The sequence below is a fragment of the Phlebotomus papatasi genome, chromosome 2, assembly GCF_024763615.1.
Source record: "Phlebotomus papatasi isolate M1 chromosome 2, Ppap_2.1, whole genome shotgun sequence".
NCBI classification, from domain to species: domain Eukaryota; kingdom Metazoa; phylum Arthropoda; class Insecta; order Diptera; family Psychodidae; genus Phlebotomus; species Phlebotomus papatasi.
The window spans coordinates 45,181,956-45,208,941 of record NC_077223.1 but is presented as its reverse complement, the minus strand read 5'-3'; the positions used below and the strand labels follow the sequence as shown (position 1 = coordinate 45,208,941).

At 33.0% G+C, this 26,986-nt stretch overlaps 1 protein-coding gene across 1 annotated transcript in view; it reads right to left on the bottom strand.

Moving 5' to 3' along the window:
• LOC129801253 (tyrosine-protein kinase Drl) overlaps positions 1-25,199 on the bottom strand; it is a 36,228-nt gene extending 11,029 nt beyond the window's left edge. The window contains exons 1-6 of the mRNA XM_055846137.1: positions 23,959-25,199; positions 11,535-11,662; positions 11,098-11,335; positions 6,212-6,371; positions 697-845; positions 451-599 (exon numbers count right to left, since the gene is read on the bottom strand). Of these exons, the coding sequence (XP_055702112.1) occupies positions 451-599; positions 697-845; positions 6,212-6,371; positions 11,098-11,335; positions 11,535-11,662; positions 23,959-24,070 (936 nt within the window). The 5' untranslated portion in view covers positions 24,071-25,199. The remainder of the gene's footprint in view (positions 1-450; positions 600-696; positions 846-6,211; positions 6,372-11,097; positions 11,336-11,534; positions 11,663-23,958) is intronic.
• Positions 25,200-26,986: the final 1,787 nt, after the last annotated feature.

The following is a 26,986-nucleotide window of genomic DNA, read 5'->3' as shown; positions in this document are numbered from 1 at the left end:
GACACTATTCCATTTCATTATTTTTTAATTTAAATGATTAAAATTGTAGATTTTGTGGTTTATATTTATAGCATCAACAAAATTTTAATTATTGTGGTTTGAACAAACATATAATTGTGCTTTTCGAAATACTCTCTTGAATATAGATGGATTGTATTTTCTCTATCCCGTTTTGATTGTGTAAACTAATTGATAATATAGAAATATGAATTATAAAAGCGAATTGTACCGCAAAATTAAACATTCTAAATCGATTTGATCTTTGAATTAACGTTGTGTAAGTTTCTCTTCTTTGGAGATAAGATACGTTCTTATTAGACCGTAAATAACATATATAGTATGTCTTTAGAAGGAATAGAAAATGTCAATAGGAAATCTTCTGAGTATGCAAATCAATAGGAACCCCTAGAACCGAATTAGTAAATTGCAGAGTACACAGATTTTTCTCACCTGAGTCAATTGAGAAGATGCATAGTAGGAGACTCGAGACGGACAGAGAGATTCGGGTTTGGAGTAGATTGTTTCGGCTATGTCTTGTGATTGCGGAAGGGCGAGAAGAGCAGTTGCATATGGTGATGGTGATGATGGTTTGCCGAGCCCTTAGGAGGGTGCAAAAAAAAATTGGCAGAAAAAAGAATCGTGGGTTAAATTCAAATATTGCATATTGGGTGAATTGCTCTCAAGGGAGACACTCACAGTTTTTCTTCGATTCCGTCAGTGGAAATTTATTGAGACTGGTGATAGTTGCGTATGAGTCGCTGTTGATGCTCGCCGGGCGTCCCACAGCATCCAGCCGGATGAATACATTCTGATTGCTGCCGTATGCCGCTGTAGTAAAGCTGTTGCTGGAAGTATTCGGGAAAAGTGCGACATTAATGGCAAAATGCGAGGGGACACTCAACAGGACATCGAGGGGTGAGAACATTGGCACAGTCAACGTGATAATTCATCGTTGCCAAATAATGCGAAAACTTGTAGTACTTTATAACATTTTATGGTCTGATTAATTATTTCGATAATTTTTTGGGTTTCCCCAAGGGATAAATGAGTATTGGGCTATAGGGGATAGAAGGCAATATCCATTTGATAGCACTCGAGTTTGGCACAAATATGAATATTTAATTGATATAATGGCACAAGAGTGTAGATCATTTAGTCCAAAATAATATATAAAAGGTCATTTTTCAAACACACACAATAATTCAATTTTCTGTGAAAATGGGCTATATGGACATGGTTTTTTGAGTATAAAGTGATAAATAATGGCAAATATTTAAATAGCATCGCATGATGAGCAAAAATCAAATATTGAAATAATAAATGAAGTAATTTTAATTTCATAATTCATAAAGTGAAATTTATTCGATATGTTTTAAGTGTCCTCAACTTTAAATTGAAAAAACATATGTATATTTTTTTAGTGGAAAATAAATTTTTCAATAAGTATTGAATTTGCAGAGAAACGATGCCAATATACATGAACTGAATTTCCCAGCATTATTAAATTCATTATTTTTTTTAATTTAATATCACTATATGATATTTTGCAGTATATTGCAAATTATCAATATCATTAAAAAGAATAAAAATGGGAAAAGATTTTTTAATTAAACTCTGTATTCATTTAATTATTTTGTATACAATTATTCCCATTATACCCTATTCACATAAGCATTTATCGCTATAGTACAGTTTTACCATTTTCTGGGGTTTTTAAAATTGAAAATTAGACAATAATTAAAAAAAAAATTAATTCGTGAGTACAAGAGAAAAGTACTTTAAATGAGTCAAATAGGGGAAATTGGGGCACCACCAAACACGGGGTAGCACCAAACACTGCGGTTTTTTAATCAGATATTCGACTTCTAAGGACAAGGCCTATAGGAATTTATAGGCACTATAGGAATGCTTGTCCACTGAAGAAATGGTTGAGATAGTCCAAGTAGTTAAGAAATAAAAATTAGTATTTGGTACTACCCCGTGTTTTGTGGTGCCCCAGTTTCCCCTATATACCAAAGTTAGGAGGATGAATAGTATATTAGATCCTAATTTGAAATACAGTGGTTGTGTGAGAATTTACCCTAATCATCTTAAGTGCCATGCGTCCTGCATCTACAATTGTGCTGCTTATTATGCTTGTTATAAAAGCACCTGTGCATATTTTATGTTCTTTATGAACAGGATTTAATTTATTAATTGATGTTTTGGCCGCAAAATAGTATACAAGAGCTGAATAATTTATTAGATCCTTAAGAATTTCACCTTATTTGCTTTAATCCTAACACAATCTCATGTTCTTCAATTATGCTGAAACTTTGGCGAAATGTGTTTTGCCTTTTTGCTCCTTTCTAATCACGAATATATGGGAAACTGTGAATAGGAAAATGTGAAATACGAACATGTAATATACGAAGTTTATAAATGCCGTTAAAAAAAATGTCTAACTGTCCTTCCGAGGGGTTACGTTACAGCTAGGACTTAGAGCTTTCGCTCAAAAAAAAAAAGAAAAACAAATAGATAGAAAATGATCACATGTGGTTCTATACTCGTTAGAATTTGATCATCTTGGGCGCTTTAGAAAGATCTCGTAAAGTTCCACATCTTTTTTCAACATCGGGACGTCGTAAAGCCGCTTCTAAGTGATAATAAAAACAAAATTTTCCAAATTGAATAGGTAAAGCCCTATGGCATAGAATGGATTGTCTATTGTAGCTGCATTTTGTACCAGTCAATCAAGACAAACTTAGGTTCCAAAGACCCTTGGCCCAAGCTGTAAGGGGTAAAAGTCACAGGCGTCACGGGCGCTTGAAAATATAAGAGTCGTCATAAGGCTACCAAAAAATTAGAGGCACTATAAGAATAAAGCGCTATAAAATAACGATGCTTTAAAAATAAGTACTTATAAAATTAGAGCTCCTAGGTGCCAAGAAATTAGAAAGAAAAACACAGTGATGATATTTAAAAATTAGTATATTTAAATTTAGAGCGCCCAAAAAATTAGGGTCACCGAAAAATTAGACGGTGAAAACTTAAGGGGCCAATCCATCTCAAAACGACCGAAAAAATCGCAAATCGAGGGGTCATGGTCTTAGATGTTTTTGAATTTTACATATGTTAAAGTACACGATAAAATAATATACCCCTATTTTTTTTTTCGTCTGAAAAAAATTCCTGGCCGGAGATACATGGCGTCAAAGATGGCGCCTCGCGCTTCATTCCTCAATTGCGATCTTAACGTGAGCTAACACTGAATGCATGCAAATTCAATTTAGAGCTGAAGTTGGGGGACGCCATTCAGTTATCTTGAATCAAATTCGTGAAATTAAATAAAATTTTGTATTTAAACCGTTCGTTAAAACGTTAAGAAAGTTCTCTATAATTTTTGCCGAATTGCAATATCTCGGAAACTAATATACCGATAGAAGTTTTTTTTTAATTGGTCTACAATGAAATAGATTTACAACATAAGCCTAAAATCAGGGGCCTTTCGACATTTCATTTTTCCATACGTTTTTGAATAGAGGCACTGAAGACTATTGGCAAGTTTTTTCCTAAAGAGAATTGACTTATCAGTCTGATAGGGGAATGTAGGCAGGCTTCGCACGTGTGAGTTTTCGAACGATACGAATTTTCTCTTTATTTCCAAAGAGTTGGTTCCGCATTTCTTAGCCATAAGTTAAGTATTTATGAACCTTATCTTCATTGTAAAAATAGGCAGCCAAACTCTTCTTTCCTAGGTGCTAGGATCACAAATAGAAAATTGGCCCAAAATGGGTAATTTTGATGACGCACATTTCTTTTGATTTCTCAAAGTTAAACTCGTTTCTAAAAAAAAATCACTTACATAGTGGATGAAGAGTTATACTTGAGATGATATTCACGTAATAATTTTTTTGCATCAGAGGGAAATTATTTTCACGGTGGCGGGAAATTCGCAAGTACTACACTGTGTGTGGTTTCAAACACTGAATATGTGAGCGTTCGCACATCCATCAGACAACTCCAGCTTGATAATCATAACCTCACTAAAGCCTCATAAGCCACAGTGAGACATTCGTGGTCATTTCTTCTTCGACAGGCGTATAGTCTCCTTCCCATCTCCATGAGACGACGGTTATTGACAGTGTGAACCGTATGAACATGTTCATAGTCAATTTTTCGATATTCATTTGGAAGAAAAAACAATGCTCCAGAAAATGTGAAAAAGGTGTTTTAAACATCTTCTTTTAGTGCAGTGATAGTTTCCGCGGGTTCACGGGGATACAGTATAAAATCGGAAAATAATATTTAATTGTAGATAAAATTTATTTCGAGAAAAAAGCAATGACGAACCCAAACCCCTCATCGTGTGAACGCTGCCCCCGGGGGCAAGAATCGCACAAATCGTCATATTTTTTTTTTTCATTTTCCTGTCCAGGAAAAACCAACAGTTCTGTGATAGTGAACTAGGCATGCATATAGAAACCTAAAAGATCAGAGAAATTTTTGGTGTAGTGCAATTCGCTGCCCATTTTACAGTTTAGTCGGAAAAAAATCCTGAATATGAAGCACGAAAAAATGTGCGAAGGCTGCCTACATTCCCCTATAGTTCGAAATTGTGCATTAAAAGCTATCTAAAAATACACATTTCATAAAGCTCGCCGAAATAATACAAGAATTACGAGGAAATTTGTTTAAGTCGCGGTGGAATATCTGCAAAATGTTTACAAGGAAAAGTGAAAAATATCTTCACTTTTTATTAGGTTTGATTTTGATGGGCCCCTGCCTAAAATAAAATAAATCGGTAATCGAGATAATCTTTTAAAAGAATAACTCGTTTTTACACATTTTCCAGAACATCTAAAAAAAAGTGAAAATTTTCGAAAATTTGGCTGTCCATTTTGGGCAACAGGAATAGTTAAAGAATATGTATATCCTAGGTAAATGATAACTTGTAAAAATTTCAGTAGATATTTCACGTGGGAGGGACAAGATGATTGCTAAAGACGGTTCTTAAGTGTTAAAATTAAAAAAAGTGCTTACGAACAGCAGGATGGCAAAGTCACTCTTATCTACCGTAAATAAAAAATCATTGGATTTCAAACGGTTTTACATGTATCATATGAATCCCATAATCCCAGGTGACATTTTGATCCCAAATTCTCGGGAAATCGAGAGTGTACTGTATTGCACTACACTACATTCCTTAACTTTAGTTCCAAATCGAATTTTAATGCATTCCGTGTTGGTCTATGTTGAGAATCTCAATTAATAATACAATAGTCTAGCTTATCACATAGCTCTTAGGTTGTTTTCATGTTATTTTCTGCAAATATTACTTTCAATATATTAATACCACAATGGTTTTCGAGTGAGGAAACGATTGCATGAAAGTTTTTTTTTATTTCAAGACATTTTGTCAGGGAATTGCAATAGTCAATAGAGCTTTCATATCATAATTACTTTTTACTGCATGTACTTAGAATTGTTATAAATATGTAAAATTTTAAAACCCGTTCAATTTCATTCAGTATTACAGGAATATTTCCGTATATAGGATAGAAAGCACAATTGCATGTTCATTATTGTCTTTATGGTTATTTTAAAAAAAAATGTATTTTTTATGAAGTCAAAAAAAAGCTCTTAAGTCTGCATTAATGTTGATAGGATATGTAAATTTCATTTTATGGTTGCGGAACTTTTACATAGTGCATATTCTTAAGACATTTTCCTCCAGAAAAAAAATCACAGGTTTATTTCTTTTTCCGCTTTTTCCTGAGTATAAAATTTATAAATTATATTAACATAATAACTTTTAAAATTTTATTTCAAAGACAGAAACCATTTTTGCCACAGAGAGCTTACGTAGTGCAAATTCTGTATTACATCCTGACCCCAAAATCCTTTCTATATCCTAGAAAATGAGAGAATGAAATTGGCTTTCATGAAGGAAGTCCCCCCATGTATTATTTCCTTATTAGGGGCTCAAATTGTATTATTTTAAATTCGTCGCAAAGCAGAGAACAAAATGTGTATCTCTGGTGAAATTTATCGAATTTCCATAATTCAATTTTGTGCTCTCTGTGAGTTTCTATAGCCAAGTTAATTTTGCAACATCCGGCGCACAAATGTAAGCAAAGTGTACACATTGGCACACACTGTACATATTTGGGTGGGTGTTGTATGTGAAAAATGCTTGGAATGGCTTGTTAGAGCAGATGATACCACTTACTGGAGAGAATCTTGTCGGATCTGTTTTCTGGCCCTTATGTACATGGCACTGGCGATGAGACCAATCACAAGGACAAGACCAAGAGCACATGCAACAGCCCCAAGTAGAGCTGAGGTCTGAGATGGAGCCTTCGCTGGTGATGGGGATACGGAGTTGAGTCCTGCAAGAAAAAAAAGAATCAAACTTTTCAGACATTTTTCTGCAAGAGAAGAAAAGCCATTTCAATACACATTGTTAGATATGTTGTGCAGACAGTGTTCATTTCCAGGAAAAAGTTATCACAAAAACCACCACGAATGATAAACAAGTGCTTTATAAAATATTAAAGAAATAAAAGCAAGATAAATTTGCCAATTTCATGAAGAGTGAGCAAAGCTTTTTTTCCGTTCGTTTTCACTTTGTCTTTCGCGATATTTCTACTCACTAAAATATTAATTTCAACATGACGAGTGATGTTTGACTTGAAAACTCACTCTTCAAATAGAATAATTTGGTTTGGGGAATAAAGAAAATAAAACAATTTTATCTTAAAAATAATACTTATCCTATCTTTCGGACTCAAAGTTCCAGAGTACAAAATATAAATAAGATAATTTTATGCTAAGCTTTCAAATTATTAACTTATATTCGAAAAATAAGTAATGTAAGATTGAAATAGTACTTGATTCTGAGATTGTTCTACGTTATAGAAATAAATTTTAAACTTTGACCTATACTTCAGTCGAGTTAGTACAATTGAAATTGGCAGTTATGGCCTCTAGATAAATTTATATCCATATCTGTCAATTTTTCCTGTACAAGCGTAGGAAAAATTTGCTTCATTATGGACATTAATTTCTCTAGTGTGTAAGTTCTCTAGTGTTGTTTCGAAAATACAAAATTTTGAAATAATAAATAAATATGAGGAATGTAATTGTATTTTTGTTGAAATTAGCTGGATTTACAGCGCGAAGAAAATTTACAGATTTCGTATAACACTTTATTACTTTAAGAGTTTTCCGATGTGACTTTGTGAATGACATATCAAATTTCGCAAGTTATTTTACAAATCTATTCAGAACGAGATCATTATGAGCAAAATAATTCACCACATGAACCTTATATTCTGGACAGACTTATATCTTAAGCTGAGAGACGATGTAGTTATAATCAAAATACTGATTAGACTACATTCCCATCAGTTTACCATTAAAACCACCTCTCGGCTTAAGTCGTACGTCTGTCTGTAATCTTGCATACCAAATCCTTTTAATATAAAAGCTGATAGCTTAAAGTTGCATCCCGCTGTTGAATATAGTTCAAAAACGTTTTATAAATTAATCTAAAAAAAATCAGCTCATTCAGCTGTTTGAAGTGCCCCAACCTGCCCTAAAACGCCTTCAACAAATTAATTTTTATGAAAAAGGAAATATTTTTTAGGTAAATAAAAAAGTTTGTGACCCACTACTTTTTTTTAGCTTAGACGTATACTTCAGACAAGTAATACATTTTATCTAATTTGATATTTAACACAAACAAATAGGGTCCGCCCCTCTTATATTGTTTGATAAAGAAAGAATTTGAAAAAGGATGAGAACAGAAGGACAAGAAATACATGAAATGAAGAATGAGCAAAAGAAAAAAGAACAATAGATAAAAAGCAAAAAAGTGAGAATGTTACTAGCTCTCAAACTGATAGTCCCATGCAATGCCATCCTGTGAAGTTCTAGCACTCGCAGAGAGAGAATTATAAAGGACAATCCCATCAGCAAAAAGTGTTCGCGAGTACTGGTTCGAGTGAGCTCTTGGGCGGGATCAGAAGTCCACGCACCCTGGCCGAGGCCCTAGTAATCAAGAGGAAAGAGTAGTGATTCCAAATAACCGGGTTTATAGGATAGACGGTTAACCGGTTTTGGATGGCTCTGAAACCGGTTAACCGGTTTTAAATTTAGGATCACAATATGGAATTTCGAGCAATTCTTCAGAACTTGAACATTAATGTAATATTTAACACATAAATATATTCTTTTCTCAGTTAGTTTAGAACTTATTTATTTTATTGATTTACATTGTATTTAAAATAGTTCAGGAGATTTCAGAGTGCAGGAAAATTACTGGGAGTTTTTCCAATAATACTGTAGCATAGGAAAGCTAATGCAATGTAGATTTCCATAAAAATAACCATTTTTAAATACAATTTATTTATTTTTTTTTAAATAAATTGGCTATAAACGTTGTCAGTGCATCTTGATTTTCAAGAAATAAACTGAATCTTAAGAGAAATTTTTAAATTTTTGGAATGAGACGGTTTTAAACCGGTTTCATCTCTAAAAGCCGGTTTTAAAACCGTCTCTAAAATAGGGCGGTTAACTGGTTTTTCGAAACCGGTTAACCGTTCTTGGAATCACTAGTAAAGAGGAAAGTAACCACTCTCATACGATACGAAGGGGTGAATGGGGATCACAGCCCACTAAAATATTGCGGTGCGCCGAGATGTGGTCACGTCACGGGCGCCAAGATCGCAATTGTACCTTACCCTTACGCAGTTGTGAAAAGTCACTGATAGTTTCGCTGTCAGCCGCAAAAAATAGCCCAGCCTAATATGCCTGTGATAATTGGGACAAGCAAGGCCCTCACAAGGAGTAAGCGGGTATCTCGAGGGATAATTTTCCGGTAGCGTCGAAGAGTCCGGAGGGCGCAATACGTCTGGTTAATGTGTGATATATGGTCAGACGATATAAGGGATGAATTAAAGATAACTCCCAGACACGGGCACGCTCAACTATTGGAAGCACTTGCCCATATGATTAGTGAAATTTCATTTTTTAACATTTGTAAATCTAGGGTAGGTACAGCACTGAAGATATTTTAGTGGTATTTTGATAATCTTTCGACATTTTAAGTTTTACATTAGTTGATTAAGGATTTTGTTCTTTCCGAATTCAATTTTGCTTTAAGAAAGTTGTTTTTGAGATTTTTCACAATTTTAGATTCTCTGAAACAATGTACAGTGGGACCTCGATAGAGTCAACTCCCGATAGAGTCAATCTCCAATAGAGTCAACAGCTATTTTTTTTACTCTGCGGACTCCGATAGAGTCAACTTGGATCCAAATCGACTCCGATGGAGTCAACTTTTCTATTATTATTGAACTATTGTATGACTTTTTCGAAATTAAAATCAGTGTTTTGGTGTATCAATGTAACGGTTTTAACACATGAAAAACAACATTATGATAAAATTCGTATATTATTAACCGTGTAATCAATTTTCGACAAAATAATATTCTTTTCGTAATTTTAAGCGTTTTGATCGATTAGTTATCTTGCATTTTCTCTCTTGTCTTATGATTTTTTGATTAAGCCCTATGATCCTGTATGACGTGTTTTCTTGTAATCACAAAAAAGAACGATTTTGCCGGTGAAAAGGAGGGGTAAGGAGGAAATGAGGGTCATAATAATAATTCTAAGGTTGACTTATAAGGAGGTCATCTAAAGACTCCAACTAGATATCTCTAACCATTTAGCGCCCATTTTTCAGAACAAGAAGAAAATGAGGGAAATTGGTTTTATTGATCTTTTTATGAAATTTAGAGCCATAGTTATGTCATAACGAAAAGAACAACTATCAATATCTTCTTTCATAGAATAAAAGTTTAAAATAAATTCTAATTAATAACGTTAATTGCATCAGAATTTTCAACAATTAAATATCTACCGAAGCTGTTCTAAAAATAAGTGAAAAAAGAAATGTTTAAGACACCATTTCCTTATCTTAATATCGTGGATGGACCTCAATATTATCACATGGATAGCAATTTTCACTTAATATACTTACAAACAATAAAAACATTCTGTAAAATTATTTATTAATTTCCAACTTTTACCCAAGCATACGACTTTTTTGGACCAGAGGGTGCAGAATTTATGGGTTAATTAAATAAATCTATCATGATAGATTTATCGATCATCTTGTACAAACATAAAATAATACCCCTCTATATCAAAATTTCACATTTTAATGGATTTTTTCGGACTCCGATAGAGTCACCGAATCCAATGGAGTAAACACGCCTGGAAATAATTAATTGACTCTATCAAGGTCCCACAGTATTATTCAAATGATCACAATGCTATATGTTCCTTTACGATTATCGTAAATAAAATTTATCTTTTGCTGTTTATGCTTAAAAATTATTCAAATAAATTTATTTTATTTATTAGGATTTCGTTTGACCTCTTTTCTGCGGGATTTTGAAGAAAATTGCATTTTTTTTTTTGAAAAATGCTTTGAAAATTTATGACAAAAAGAATGCCGTATTCATTATATGTACATGGTAAAATATCCCCAGGGAAATCATTTAATAGATGGATCGATAATTAAAAAAAAAAAGAATTTTTATTTACTTATTAATGGTAGATCGAAATGGAGCACCTTTAAATTGGGGCAGTTTTGAAATTGGGTTTTTCCTTTTATTTTAAATGGACTTGAGCCTTATCATAATGTAATTAAGCTTCGCAATTGGTTTCTAAAGCTGAATTATATTGTGATAAGGTCCAGTTTTATTTAAAATATTAGAAAAAAGTTCAATATGAAATCTGCCTCAGTTCAAAGCTGCCCCACGTCATCCTGCACTTCAGAAAAGCATTATTTTTAAATTTAATCCAGAGTATTAAATGAAGCAAAATTCTAACTTTTGAAAAAAAAATCAATTAAAGTAAATGAACTTTTACATTGGACCACAGCTATTAGTCGCAAACATAAATTTTTTCATTCAAGAGGTTTAGCATTTGAGCCTCACTTCCGCTTGGAACAATATATACTCTAGCTTAGGGGACTTCGCATGAGAGTAATTCACAGCTTGTCCTGAAAGAAAGTAATCACCCCACAATGTATATAATGCTGACCTTTGAGGCAGATCTTATTGCGCTTGAAATTGAGGCGAGTGTCGTTGCGACGCGAAGGCGCCCGGATATGAAGATTAATGGCTATTGGTATCTCCTCAGATTCCTTTCCGGAGCACGGCAAATGAACTGTGAAAGTGTCCAGTACTCTGGGAACAAATCCCCTTGCTGGTATACTCAATTCTGGTGGCAAGAGTGCTTCCAAGTCTGTGGCATACTCAATGTTAATGGAGTAGGAAAGCTGAAAGAAAAGGGAGTAAAGGAGAATTTTCACACAAAAGTTTTCTCACGAAAAAAAAAATTCCACACTCTTGTTTTATCCTCCTTTTCACACATTTAAATCCTTTTTCCTTATTCGTTTTATTTTCTATATTCTCACTTTTTACCGCGAAATTGAGGTATGATGTGATGTATAGTAATATAAATCATGGATATCATACCGGATGTTCGACAAGGCTTTGCCAAGAAAACTCCAAGTCATTTACATTTGCTGGAACGGGAACCACGAAAAGCATTGCATATGTATTAACCACTCCTTCATGAACGTAAAATAATTCAGCATCGAGTCCTAAAATAAATAAATAGTTTTGAATTAAAATTCGGAAATAATATTATTCGTATGAGGCGGAATGTTTTATGTCTACACAAACATTTTAATGTATTTTCAGACTTTTAATTGAATTGTTGTTTAATTGGAAATGGGAATGGGGGGATAGTGAAAAAATCTGATGCATTGTGCGGGAAATGTTGCAGATAAATTTCAGTTATTGCTTCTATTTATTTATCACAGCTACTGTTTTTATCCCAAAAATCCATATATAGTTTTCCCAGTGATTAAAATTAACATATTTCCGCAGAAATTCACGAAAATACAAAAATAAACAATATATAGAAAATGTTATTTCACTCACTTTTAGTGAAAATCATACCACACGGTTTAATATTTCATGATTTTTTTATACCATGCATAAAAATTTTGATATTATCCAAACACAATACGAAAGGAAAATCGGAAAGCATATAGCATTTTGTTAATTATGGAAAACTCTGGACAAAATATTTGCTGTTATTTTTCCATCAAATATATCCTCGAGCAGATTTTTCCTTTCCCTTTGTATCTCTTTCGATGATGCATCGTCTTCTTCTCGTGTTATCTTTGAGATGATTTATTTTCGAATAGAAGGGGGGATACGAAATTTATATTATTATTCTCAATTTTATAAATATGTACTTTGCAAGAATATACACTCCAATTTCTTTTCAACGTAAAATATTCTATCAATAAATTTACTGAAGGGAGAAAATCAAGAAATGTATGATAAATATAAAAAGAAAATAAGTGACTTTTGATTCTCATGAGAAATTAAATTATAATATACATACTTTCTTCTGGCATTTCATAAAGATTGAAACATTTATTTTCTTTCTTTATTCAAAATGTAATCATATTTCAGTCTATAAATTTTGTTGCTAATTAAAATGGTAACTAACTAAACGAAAACTACTCCTTAAATTTTATCTTATGATTTATTTGCTATTTATTAAAATTAACAATTCAAGCAATTTATTTGCTAAGATATTTTACAGAATCAGAAGGCTATGAACGAAATAATGTGTATTAACATGACATAGTAAAACCCGTGCTAAACCCAGATAAGCTTATGGTAGCTGAGATTCATTACAAGCACCATCGCAATATTTGTAATTCGGGGTGCTTGCTGTGAGTTGAATATTTGGAGTAAAGAATCGCATCGAGAAAACTGTTCTGGACGACCAAGACAGATAAAATTGACTCGACGCGATTATTTATCCCTACACTGAGAAAAATCCGAAAAAGTTAAAATAACATTCCGGAAATGTTGATTTTACCCTGCAATATTGATCCAAAATCGGTGTAAATATTACCATTTATTACCATTGGGGATTAAAATTACCCTTTTTCAAGTTTAATTTTTTTCCTTAAAAAGGTGTAAAATTAACATTAAAAATGTTGATATATTTTTACACCTAAAAAGTGTTAAAGTTATGAGGAAGAAAAGTTAATCGCACCCTCTTTTTTTCTCAGTGTAAGATTGAACTCACTATCGAATTTCCTCTCCTCTTTTTTTAAACTTGATATTAATTAATACGAACGTATCACTCTACTTTTTGTGAGCTGAAAATTAATTTGAATTGAAAAAAATTCTCGCTTTTTGATTCGCAAGCTGCATGCATTTCTAGGTCACTTGTAAAAGAATCTCAGCTACCATAAGCTTATCTGGATTTAACATTGATCATTTTAACGTGTAGATAATTAATAATTGTTGTATGCTGCAAAGTTAATAAAAAAAATTATAAACCTGCAGTGTAGAGTGCAACTAGTTAGGGGCAGTATTTCTAAATCTCTTAGGCTATGAGGACTATACTTTTATTATGTTTTCTTATTTTTCAAACAAATGGAGAATATAATCGTCGTAATTTACTATCACTTAAATCAGCAATATTTGTACAGAAGACCCTCTCAAATTTTCATAAAATAAAAATTTAAATAGTTCATAAAAATTCAGAGAAATTTGGCCGTCAATTTGAAATACAACGATATTTTGTTCATCTTCAAGATCTTCAACCTTCAAACTGTTATTAAATTACACATTCATAAATATTAGGGGAGACTGTGGCAAAAAGTCACACATCGAAAATTTTAAAATTCAATATCTTCCAAGATAAATAAGATATAGCGGCTTAAATTTTTTCCATAGATGGCCTCCATAGACCTTCTTCAAAGTCGTAAGTTTCTTAGAATTCGAACAAGGATTTCAGAAAATAAAAAATATTGAAATTTTTAGCCCTATTTTTAAAATGTTTTCGTTACAGCAGATATCAATTTTGACCTACTTATTTTCCAAAATTGATGCACTAGTAAATATTACCTAAATGATTTGGACTCTTTGAATACAAAACCACTATCTATTTTAGAATTTTACAAAGATTCTTTTCTCCAGAAATCCTTTTATTAAAAATGGCCACTTGGGGTAAAAAGTAACAAAAGGTATGGAGCATAAAGTAACAAAAAGCGAAGCAATATCTGATGTCTCACGGCGAAAAGAAACGTCATTTCCATGTCTCGCCGCTTTTTGTTTGTATTGGTCAAACGATTAGCAGTCTCTTGTGTGTTTTTTCTAAAATAGCTTGAAAAGAACTTTTCTCGTTCAGTTGGAGAAAACAGTGTTTTAAAAAGGTATAGAGGAATGAATTTTCTATAAAAATATTTCACCTAGCTATTTTTTTAAATTTACGAAAGCCCGTAATAAAGCAAATCAAAATGTGATAATATCCTATGCCTGATACTATTTGCCCCAGCATTTTTGAGAATGGTTACAAAATTACCTTTTAGAAAACAGCTCGATAAATGTATTTCCTTACACAATAGACGAAAATGACTTTCACAAAGTTATAGAGCAGTAAATTTCCTATAAAACTGCACTAATTAGAAATTTCTGGGGCATCAGGGTAGCTTGTAAAAAAAAAATAAAATATCCGTTTTGTGACTTTTTACCCCAGTCTCCCTATAGAAAAAGACATTTTCACATGTTATGAAATGTAATGAAAATGCACTGCCTTTTCTTAAAGTATAATCTACGAACACGGCGCTCCTTCGTGCCCTACAATAGACTTGCTTTTCTCATGAATTGGACTGTTGTATAACTCTGTTAAATTAGACAATTTAACAATTAGACAATTATTTTGAAGCAATCCTGAACGGCTTTTTACTCTTTATTTACGACAGTGACCTTGAATCATTCCTTATTAAGATTTCAAGGTCAAATCTTTAACTATACAAGTGCACTTTAAATACTGGATAAAATTTAAACAAGTCCCATATACGGATATAAACTGCTTGTGAACCGGTATAGTTATTTTTACCCGAAATTAAATTGTAGTATTATTTGTACGTTGTTTTGAGTAAAGTGATCTATTGAACATTGAAAATCGATTATGATCTGATGAACATTAAAAGATATGTTTCTTCAATGAGTTGGATTGTTAAACAACTTTAATGATCTTCACAAATAATACGAGATATGACTTTTGGAATATAAAGTATAAATACTTCAAGTCAATTTATATAGCGCGTATTAGCTTCAGTATTCTCTTATTAGACTGTTTCGTTTGAGTGACTTTAATTTTAATTCAATGCTTAATTACTATCTGCTATTTTAGAGTATATTTACATATGAGGGCACTCAATGAGTCAAGTGGTAGAGCACTTGCTCTATGATGCAAGTGTCTCGGGTTCGAATCCCCTTTAGGTCACTAGGAATTTTCCTGGCGTTAAAGGTGTTCGGATTGCATCCAGTGAGCTTCACTGCACTTGATTCCACGGGCATGGGACTGACAACCTCATCCCGTACAAGAAAAAATAATAATGCATGTCTAGAAATCCCCTTGCGGGAAGGCCCTGTTCCTTCATGGAATGCTGTGCCAGCATTATTATTATTATTATATGGGCCAATCCATCTCAAGACGACCATAGGGGTACCCTTCATGGTCTTAGATGTTTTTGAATTTCACATATGTTAAAGTACACGATAAAATAATATACCTCTATTTTTTTTTTCGTCTGAAAAAAATTCCTGGCCGGAGATACATGGCGTCAAAGATGGCGCCTCGCGCTTCATTCCTCAATTGTAATTTTTAGCAAATATTTTAAAATGCTCTATTTCGGGAACGGGTTGAGATTTCTTCTTACTCTTTTTTTTATTTGAAAGATAATTTTATACTCTTTAAATCGATATACTTGATTTTGCATTATCTGCTTAAGTTTTTTTGTAACGGTCTTTTAAAAAATTTTTGAAAAAATTTAAAAATTAATTTTTCTCAAAAACCCCATTCTCAAAAATTTTGATTTTTTTACTGTTGATCAGTAACATTGAGTACTACATTCCCTGAAAAGGCGAGCCTCCACTTTTGCACTTACTTTTTTTTTAAAAATATTTGAAAAATTACCATATTTTCAAAATTAAAAATAACCAGTTAAACTCAAAATTTTGAGTTCAACTTTTCAGGGAATATAGTACTCCACAATACTTATAAACAGCCAAAAAATCAAAATTTTTCGAAATCAAGTTTTTCAAAAAAAAATTTTTTTTGAGTTTTAAATAAAAATGTCTTTTATTGACAAAAATAAGCCTTTAAATCATATTAAACACATGTACTAATTATGTTTTTTTGTTTTCTTTTAGTTTTTCAAAAAAAAATTTTTTGAAAATTTTTTTGGATTATTTTTGAAAAAATTTAAAATTTTTTTTTTTTGAAATTCCGTTTAAAAAAAATCTACATATTGACACATGTGTCAAATGTATCTTAAAGTTTGATTTTTGTCAATAAAAGACATTTTTATTTAAAACTCAAAAAAAAATTTTTTTTTCAAAAACTTGATTTCGAAAAATTTTGATTTTTTGGCTGTTTATAAGTATTGTGGAGTACTATATTCCCTGAAAAGTTGAACTCAAAATTTTGAGTTTAACTGGTTATTTTTAATTTTGAAAATATGGTAATTTTTCAAATATTTTTAAAAAAAAGTAAGTGCAAAAGTGGAAGCTCGCCTTTTCAGGGAATGTAGTACTCAATGTTACTGATCAACAGTAAAAAAATCAAAATTTTTGAGAATGGGGTTTTTGAGAAAAATTAATTTTTAAATTTTTTCAAAATTTTTTTAAAAGACCGTTACAAAAAAACTTAAGCAGATAATGCAAAATCAAGTATATCGATTTAAAGAATATAAAATTATCTTTCAAATAAAAAAAAGAGTAAGAAGAAATCTCAACCCGTTCCCGAAATAGAGCATTTTAAAATATTTGCTAAAAATTACAATTGAGGAATGAAGCGCGAGGCGCCATCTTTGACGCTATGTATCTCCGGTCAGGATTTTTTTTCGGACGAAAAAAAAAATAGGGGTATATTATTTTATCGTGTACTTTAACATATGTAAAATTCAAAAACATCTAAGACCATGACCCCTCGATTTGCGATTTTTTCGGTCGTTTTGAGATGGATTGGCCCATATATGAATCGATATAAAACCAAACCAAAATTTTAGGTCTCCGCCAGGAATTTCCCTTCAACGTTGTTTTCTAACACAACCCTATTTACTTATGATGTGACATAGACAGCAAAAGTTAAATATCATTCTCTACCAAAAATATAAGGTTTTGACAAGAGATTTTGGAGAACAAACATAAAAATGCTAAATCCACACAATCTTTCAAGTCACTTTTGATGTCACATGAAAATTGATATTTCCAAGACATTCAGGCGGGACTTTTAGGAAATTCCTGGCTGGGAAACATTTCTCTCTGCGGGTGAAATTTGAGAATCCTTTTATGTGGAATTTGCAAATGGCACAAAAGAGAAACAGAGGAAAAATACTTTTGCTCTCTATGCAAAAAGCTTGGTGGTAATTGCATATTGATTTTCTTGAATAAACATTTATTTTGCAAGTTGATAGGGAATCCATAATGATCCCATTTAATTCAAATGGTAAAAGAGAATGGACTTTAAGGAAAAGAAAAGATACAAATGACTTGGGATGTAGTCATTTCAATTGTATGAGCAAGTTGGTAATGGGACTTTTTCTTCCATCACGAGCAGCATATCCTCACAAATGATTCAGAATAGAAGAGACTCCTTGTGTGATACATTGTGAATTTGTTTATCTACCATCAAATGGCTTTTATGGCTTAAGTTGAATAAGATTGAGAGAGAAGATGTATTTGGTGGAGCATTCATTTCATTGTAGCATGAGTAATTCAATTTCCATATTTATTGCTATTTTCCTCCAAAAACAGCCCTCCCATTTGTCTCATTTCTCCCAAAAACTATGTACTTACAACTCTACCAGCCAGAAGAGTTATTTTCATGAGCCTCATACATACCCCATGTGCCACAAACATATTCCAAAAGGGAGAGAGAGCTAGGCGATAAGAGGCATTCCTTATTAACCAAAGGCTGGTTGTGCTCTCTCTTGTGGTGAAATTGCAATTATGATAAAATCTTTGTATACAAGAGAGTGATGAATAGTCCAAGTCAACTTAACCAACTCTTCCAGACTTTCACCTTTTCATTCCTCAAACTCATGAAGGGGGTGGTGTTATTCAAATTGTGGTCTCGACCAAAGAAAAAGCACTTCTATTGACTTTTCCAATATTCCGATCATAATCAAGTCACTTTTAGTCATTTGTCACAGATCATATCTAAACCACCCCAAACGAGTGATAAGTTCGAAGGGAAGGGTAACTCGGTAGTTGCCGGAATAGGGATTTGCTTGTCTATTAATTCCATCTCTCTAGCCTTTATTCCCAATTCACAAGATTGTCGAAGGAGTTAATTTATCACGATGAAACATGACTCTATTTGTGCTTATACCTACTTCCTAAATTGCCCCAAAATTGAGTTGAAAAACTCTCTATAACATCTATAACCCTTTACAATTATTACTGAAATTGATGTTAATTTCAACTTTACTCTTGTTTCTAAAGAAAATTCCTGAAAACTTTTTAAATATTCTTCCAGTTTTTGTATGTTTCATCTCTGGGTTTAATTGCTTTTTCCGGGAAACATGAAAAATTGAATGCGAAGTTGAGATAACTCTTCGACACGTTGATGAGAAACGTATTTTTTTTTCTTTTTAGAATTTGAAAGTTTCTGTGTTAATTAACACCGAATACCTAATGATGTCTTTGAACAACTTTTCCCACAATTAAATCTCGCCTGGGAAGTGTGTTGTATAAAATGTACAAGGAGCAAATTCGCTCAATTAGGCGCAAAAGAACAAAGAGTAAAATCGGATGTCTTTTTGAAGATACTTGATGAACTTAAATAGTTGTCAAAATTTAAAATATTGATCTGTGCGGAGGGTGTAATCTACTAAAGTTCCATTTAATTAAATAAAGCAAGTAATTTAAAAGTAAATTAAACATAAGTCAATAAATTATTCAAATTTGAACCAAATGAACCCCTGTAGGGGATCTACGTAGAATTTATAAAAGTCATCATATATTAGGTTAGATTCTTAATAATCTCGCCTACTATAATTCTACCAAAATTTCATGTTGTCCGATCGAGCTCAAACTTTGGCCAAGATGTATTTCATCACTTCTTGATCACGAATACATATATGGGTGACTAAGTTACGTTCCCGGCCGGCCGCTCTTTGGAGCTTAGCTCCTAAACTAAAAGAGATATCGACTTGCGGTTTTCGGCAAAGGTTATATATCGTGTGAAAATTGCAAACTTGGTGCATTGACCCCCCACCCCCCCCAACCTTCCTTCCGCCATTTTGAATACCCCAATCTTTTTTTGTTTTCTCAATAGCTCCGCCGCTATGGCATCGATCGGGCTCACATTTTAGTATCTTATAGCTGGGCCTAAGGCCTTTCGATCAATACCAAACTTAAGCTCCCCTGACCCCCCTGACCCAAGATAAAAGGGTTCAAAAAAAATTTCTTAAAATGGCCATAACTCCGGTTCTAATTGTCAGAATTTAAAAAGTGAGGGCGTTTTGGAAAGGTCTCGTGAAGTTCCACTTCCCCTTCTTACATCACGGCTAGGGGCGCTATTATTATAATGAAAATTTTTCAATTTTCTAAGTTAAATAACTCAAAAATTCCTTTGTGCATCGTGCTGAAATTTTAATATGTTGTAGCCACAGATTATACCTATCAAACACAAAATACTTAAGTCGATCCATAACCCCTGACCCGAGCTATAAGGGGTTAAAGTTCGAATATTGATCGGCCTCTATCTCCGGTTCTAATTACAATATCGACCTAAATTTTGGCTTTTTGGTTTCGTCTCGATGAACACTTTCAGATGGAAGTTCAAAAAGTCATCACAGATGGCGCTGCGATAGCGTCTAATAACTTAATAAAATAGCTTTTTGTTAATAAAATCAATGAAACTCATTTTAACATTTTTCAGGGTTTTTCTTAGTTTAACACAAAACAAAAAGTAAAGAAATCTTAATGGCAAAATGGATTTATGAGTCCTTAAAACTGTTGTAGATGTCTTACGAAATTAAAGAAAATTAATATTTGCTTTTTGTTAAGAATGTCTGAACTCGACATTTTATATCAATTTGGTATTCTACATGATTTATATGCTTTGAAGGCTGTGCTATCTGAGTTTTTTCAAAGAACATATCGACGGCTCCATTCCATACTATGCTAAGTCGACTTAGCTTTATATTACTCCGAGAGATATGTTGTTCCTGAGACCGAGATTTATAACTGGTAAAAATTTGGTGGTCATCCGATGTTCGGGTAACAGATATTTGAGATTTTCGAAAAAAAAAATACACGGGCAGCATAGGAAATCGCCAACTTCAAATGGCTCTCCTGAAAAGTTGTCATTCTGAGATAGCATAGTATGGAATGGAACCGTCGATATATTAGTATTGAATGTCAGAGGGACAATTCACGAAAGTATTCAGACAAAATTTAAATACTACATTTTGAAAAAATCGCTTTTGGGAAAGTTCAGGGATCAAAAGAATTATTATTAAGGATTATAAGTTCCAGAATTTTTTATTAGTTAAATTTACATAGGGGAAAGTACTCTCCCTTCGAAGTTCATGCCTTCGAACAATGTGGATTTTCTTTTAGTTTTCCTAAGAGACTTACACATTTCTATTAAATATTAGTTGGCTTATCATCAATTGTTGATAATTCCGTGATAATTTAGTGTAAACCTCTTACGAAAAACAAAAAAAAATCACATTATTCGAAGGCATGAACGTTCGAAGGGAGAGCACTTTCCCCTACAATTTATTTCGGATCAAAATTTTCGCCAAGCTAAGACTTCTACATTGATCTAAAGAAAATTATTTTTAATATCAAATTAACTCTCTAAAGACCACCACGTGTCAATCAATGAACTCATCAAAAATATCATATTTTCAGCGTTTAAAGTTATATTTACAAGTACCACGTTTATGTATAAAATGAATAAAAATTTTATTATTAGAATAAATGCAATGGTTGCGATGCTACTCTTGAGAGGTAATTAGTCATTACAGACTTACAACATTTCTTATAATTCATCAGAAAATACATGCTACGACAACTTCATTAATACCCAAATATTTTTTTAACCTTCTTATATTGAAATTGTATTTAGAATTTATAAGAAAGTCAAAGTGATTTTGGAATAAATGGTTCAAAATATAAACCATTATAATTGTATTACCTAGACTATTCTTGCAATATTTATTTTCTTTTATGTGAAGCAATATAATTGTATCGTTTAATTTTCAACAAACTTTATCAAAATATAAATAATTTGTATTGGTGTTTGAGAATTTTCCTCTAGCTTAGAATACTTTAAATTCCTAAATTATTATAACGATTCATATACTTCAATTTTAAATACGCGCCCTAATAAATAATCTGCCAATTGATCTTTGCCTACTTTCCGGCGAAAAAAAAAACGGACTGAAAAATGCATTAGGGGAAAGGCTCATAATTTTGCCCAGTTTCTTATTTTGGGCACTTTGAGTATAAAATTGGACACTAAAAATAAATTGATTAGAATGATGGATTTTTATTTCTATATTTGATAAATAATGAATTCTATCTAAATATTTGTTCTTTTTGGAAGATTTTAACACTAAATACGTTAAATTTTGAATATGATTTGAGTTGAAATTGCTTTGTTGAAAATTCGGTGTGAGCAATTGCTTACGAGAAATATGACAGAACGTTGTGTTTACTTCAGTCTTATTTAGCTGTGATGAGGTACAGACAATGTTTCTTCGCTTTTTTTGAGTGATATTATTGAATATTCATAGAATATTGTGTTTATTCACGTTAGTGGTGATTTGTACATTTGACCCGAAGTGAGATTTGCCTTGTGAATTAGATTTTTCATGTGAAAAATGGTAAATTTTTTAAGACATTCACCAGTGAGTTGATACTCCTTATTTTGGACAGGTGTTTTGCTCACGAAATTTCGTGAAGTTTTAGCTTTTGTGATGACTAGGTTGGACAAATGCCTGGAGAAACAAAGGAGCATCATCTCTACGAAAAAGATGTAGCGATAAATGCCTTGAAAAGCTCCCGGAAAGGCCAGGGAATGAGCGAATCCGAACGTACTTGGAGTACCGAAGTCAACTCACTTTAATGAATGATATGGAAAGTTTCCTGGCTTCTTGTGACATTCTACGTTTCCCTTACATGAACAGGAAGAGGACTTGGTAAGATTGGTTCATGAAATGAAGAACAATGGGCATCCTGTTGAGGCGGATTAGCTGTCCAAATTTACAACCAAGTTGTCCAAAATAAGAGCCAAATTCACCTCTACATATCAATTCATTTTTAAACGTATTAAAACTAATTTTAGTAAAAATAAGACGATAAATAGCTTGCTAAATTTCTAAACGGGTCCCGGTCAAAATCCCGAAAGCCAAAATCCCGAACGCCAAAATCCCGAACGCCAAAATCCCGAAAGCCAAAATCCCGAATGGACCAAAATCCCGAAAGCCAAAATCCCGAATTCTTAAAAGTGTTATAGCTACTCCCACGATTGTACCCGCGCTTGCTGGAGGCAAAGGGAAATCTTCTGTGTCTTGGGAAATTATTCTAAACATTTTCCTCCATATAATTTCATCCCTTTCAGGATTTTGAACATTCGGGATTTTGACTTTCGGGATTTTGGCTTTCGGGATTTTGGCCTTTTCGGGATTTTGGCGTTCGGGATTTTGGCTGCCACCATTCTAAACAACCCTTCTGAAAAGAGAGTAACGAAAAAGTCAAATAGTATCGAAAATATCGCACTTCAAACTTGGAACATTAATGCTTATAAGCAGACTGGACAAAATTATGAGCCTTTACCCTAATTAGGGTTATTTGACTTTTCGCCACACCAAATATGTCTCCGCCATATTCGCCGTCCAGTTAATTTTGTCTGGATATTTCGTGAATTGCCCCTCAGGTTTTGGCAAAGTTTGGGCGTGATCGGAGGACATGAAATTTTGTTAGGTTTATAGTAGGTGAGATTGTTAAGAATCTCACCTAATAGCATGAGAACCCAGGGACAAAAAAAAAGTTCAAAATTGTTGGACAGTGTAATTAATGACAGCTGAGGATTTATAAAGAAACCTAAATCATATAACCATGAAAATGATCCTAGAGGAAATCGGTGCCACTTCGAGAATCAAATATGTATTATGTGAATTTGAATAGAAACGGGGTTATAATCATTGATTATGATTGTGGAAAAGCATAGAATATGGAAAATTTTAATGTGTCTGCAGAACTATCATGTATTAGAGATGTTGATATGTTTACAATATTCTTCATGCCTAGGCCATTATGTGGTTGGTTTGTGGTGTTATCGGTCGGTGGTGTATATTAGGTTTTACTTTTGGAAACCACCCAAAATTTCTCAATAAAAACGAATTGAGAAGTCTTTTGGGTAGACTATTACAAAACTGTTTGGAAGACAATGTGAAATATTTTAACTCTTGCCAAAGGGTCTACCATCATTATAATTTTATCGTCATTTGGGGAATTGCTCATGTTCAATTTACCATGATTTTTATTCTCCATGAGAAATTGCAATGATATACCTTTTGTGGGTTTTCACTTTGCGGGCAACAGAATGGCAATTTGATCCGGTGTGGAAGTGTTGGAGGATGCCGTAAAATCCTTGCTTTGAATTTTGCAGCACCAAAATGAAAAAGGAAGCCATATATAGGATATAAAGGATATGGCAATATTTTCTCAGGTTTTATGGGATGGAAAATAGACAAGAAAATATCTGCAATATTTCCACGCAGATTTCACCCAGAAAATTTTCACTGTGTCTCAATTGTTGGAGGATACTCACCCATTAATTTCTTCATTTCTTTTTGATTGATGAACACATTTAAGTAGCTGGAGACAAATGGTGTACTCCATAGAAGAAGAAGTCCACCGACGAATAGTGCCAAGTTCCACATTTTCCTTCCTTTTGGTTCCTCGTTTTTTGTGGCAATAACAATTCCGACTGTGTGGTGTGATTACTCGTAAATAAAGGCAGACACATTAAGAGAGCAGTTGCGAGATTATTGCTCTTGAATAAATTTTAGAGAGGAAAAAAGGGGGAGAGATTCGGAAGAAGGGTTTAGAATTGAGGGTGAATTATGAACTTCACATTTAATCACATTTCATTTATTCTTTCTGTTTAATTGATTCAGAGGGATTTTTTTGGCAATTCATTTGTGATGTTTTGTGTGCTTTTTCGGTCCCTTTTCTGCCTCAAAATTTATTTCCACGATAAACACTCATAAATTATGTTGCTGAGAATGGGATAATCCCGAATTTTCCGTATCGCATTACACATGGCATTATATTAAAGTCTCACGTGAATTTCAGCATTTTATATCATCATTGTTATCACACAAACGAATTAATTGTGTTTTTTTTTTATTCACTGATTTTTTTTCTCTTGTCTATTTTTACTGAGTTATGGGGGGTAAAATTGATCCCGACGTGAACATTTTGCACTACATGGGTGTTAATCATTTATGACGTATTTTTTGCCTATTCTATAGAAAGTTTTTTTTTTTAATGCAACAACTTTTAATTGAACGAACGTGATTTTATGATTTTTTTTGTGCAAGATACAATCAATTGGAAGAATTGTCCAGAAGAGTGTATATTAATTTCACCTTTGGTGGTAGTTCATCAATAATGCACACTCAGTGGAGGCGACAAGAAGCATAAATGGCAAATCAATACGTGTGAAAATGTATCTTCTAATTTAATAAGCGGTAAAATGGTGGAAAAAATCGCTTTTCCACCCCACAATTTTCACCCTATAGTTCAATTTAGTATTTTTTCCCTTTCAAGGAAGCACTCTCACATTTCCTCTCCTTTTTCTTTTCACGACCACAAATATTGCACCAAAAACGAAACAGCCTAGAAGGAGAATATATTTATGATCGATACTGGTGAGAACTAAAACAGAGTGTCAAATGGGGGGAAGTATTCAAGTATAATGTCCTAAATGGCAGTTTTATAGCGGAGGCAAAAATGGGCATTCTCACAGCAAAAGATGCAAAACTGAACTGAAATCCTCTTTATGTGTGATTGAGGACAAAATTCATATTAGAGACATTTAGCGGAGGGGTAGAAAATCTCGAAGCCGGTTCACACCCGAATGTCAACTTCGGACCAAAGAGAGGGTGGTTTTGGCTGAAGCATGCGCTTTCCAAAAACCACCCTCCAAAATCTCAAACCACTTCATATAAAACTTGTTGAATTACGCCAATACTCTTTTCACAGAGAGACTATACTGCCGAGACAATTTATTCCAAGTATGTCCTACAGGTAAATTTATATACTATCGCTATATATAAATTACCTATATATGGTGTTTACACTCAACTTTAATCTAGTTTCTCATGTTACGGTGCAATGATGCAGAACATGCGGATTAAATGCTTGGCCAGATGAGATGAAGGATTTTACAATCATCGTGCAGGATCTTTTGCCATTTTCCAATTATCTTGCCGAAATTCCACCATTTCCAAAATAAAGTGTACACACTGAATAAGCACAAAATTTTTAATTAAATCCACTTCCTGTAGGCACCCACTAAAAGTCCTACTATGCAAAGAGGAGACCGCATTGTCTGAAGTGTGTCCAAAATATGACTTTTTAATTCAACAGCATCCTCTTTAACGCCATAAATTTCCAATCATTCCTCCGTAGCGTGGGCTTTTATGTGGCGGGTCTATTTTACCGGAAGACACATTGAGCTTTTAGGCGTTACATTATTAATTAATTTCGCCGGATATTCTTACAAAAAATTGTTCATTTTATTAAAATTTACCTAATATATTGCTCAAAAATATTCCAATGGGTATAGAAAATGTTAAAATCACTTTTGTAATGCTTAAAACACTGTTGAATTAACAAAATTAACAGACAGCGAGTATAAAAAGCATTTAGAAAAAGTTAATATTATTACAGGATTACTGCATCCCACGGCCTGTCCATATTTATATGTTTAAATATATTATGCACTTCGCAGAAATCTGCAACTTTTGTCACAAAAATGTTTACGAAGAACCAGATAAGAATATTTTATGTGTTCGTGATAGCAGTTTTGTGCTTTTCCTTAATTTTCCAGTTCTTCGGAATCATATTCGGAATCCCATTCTCCGTCTGATGGTGACCTACGATTTTAAGCCACTAAATCAATTAAGTCATACAGATAAATCCGATGATATATCTCTATACTCAAAACCGGTTTCGTATTAGGGGTACGATATAGTAAAAAAAAATGACTTTAACTCAATATAATTTAACTCTATAAAACAATTGTGGAACTATTGTAATGTCTAGCTTCCTTTAGAAATATGCGAAAAAATAGTATGTCAATAACTTAAAATAGCCTCACACCTCCTCATACCTTTCGATTTTCTTAATATTTTGTGAGGGGTTACATTGCGTCTCTCAATTTAAAAAAAAACATATATTTTTAATTTCGTTTTTTTACAATAATACAACATGCAAAAAATATATTTTTTTAATTTTCAGGGGGCCAATTCTGAAGTTTATTTGCTATGTAGTAAGAGACTACATAGCTTCGTTGAAATGTCTCTGTGTGTGTGAGCCACAGGATGCCGAGCTTTTGCCACTTCACATTTTACTACCTACGAATACAGGCACTAAAACACTTTGGAAAAAAGATGATACCTTATTGAAATGTATTTTACAGATTCTAATCGAATTAATAGGTTTTTCCGCGATTAAACTGCACAAAACTGTCTTTTGCGGAGCTGTTGTTTTTCATTTAGTCAACAACGAAAACTCGGCGGTGACTGAGACAACTACCGCAATTGACGAAATTCAGTGGAGACACACTG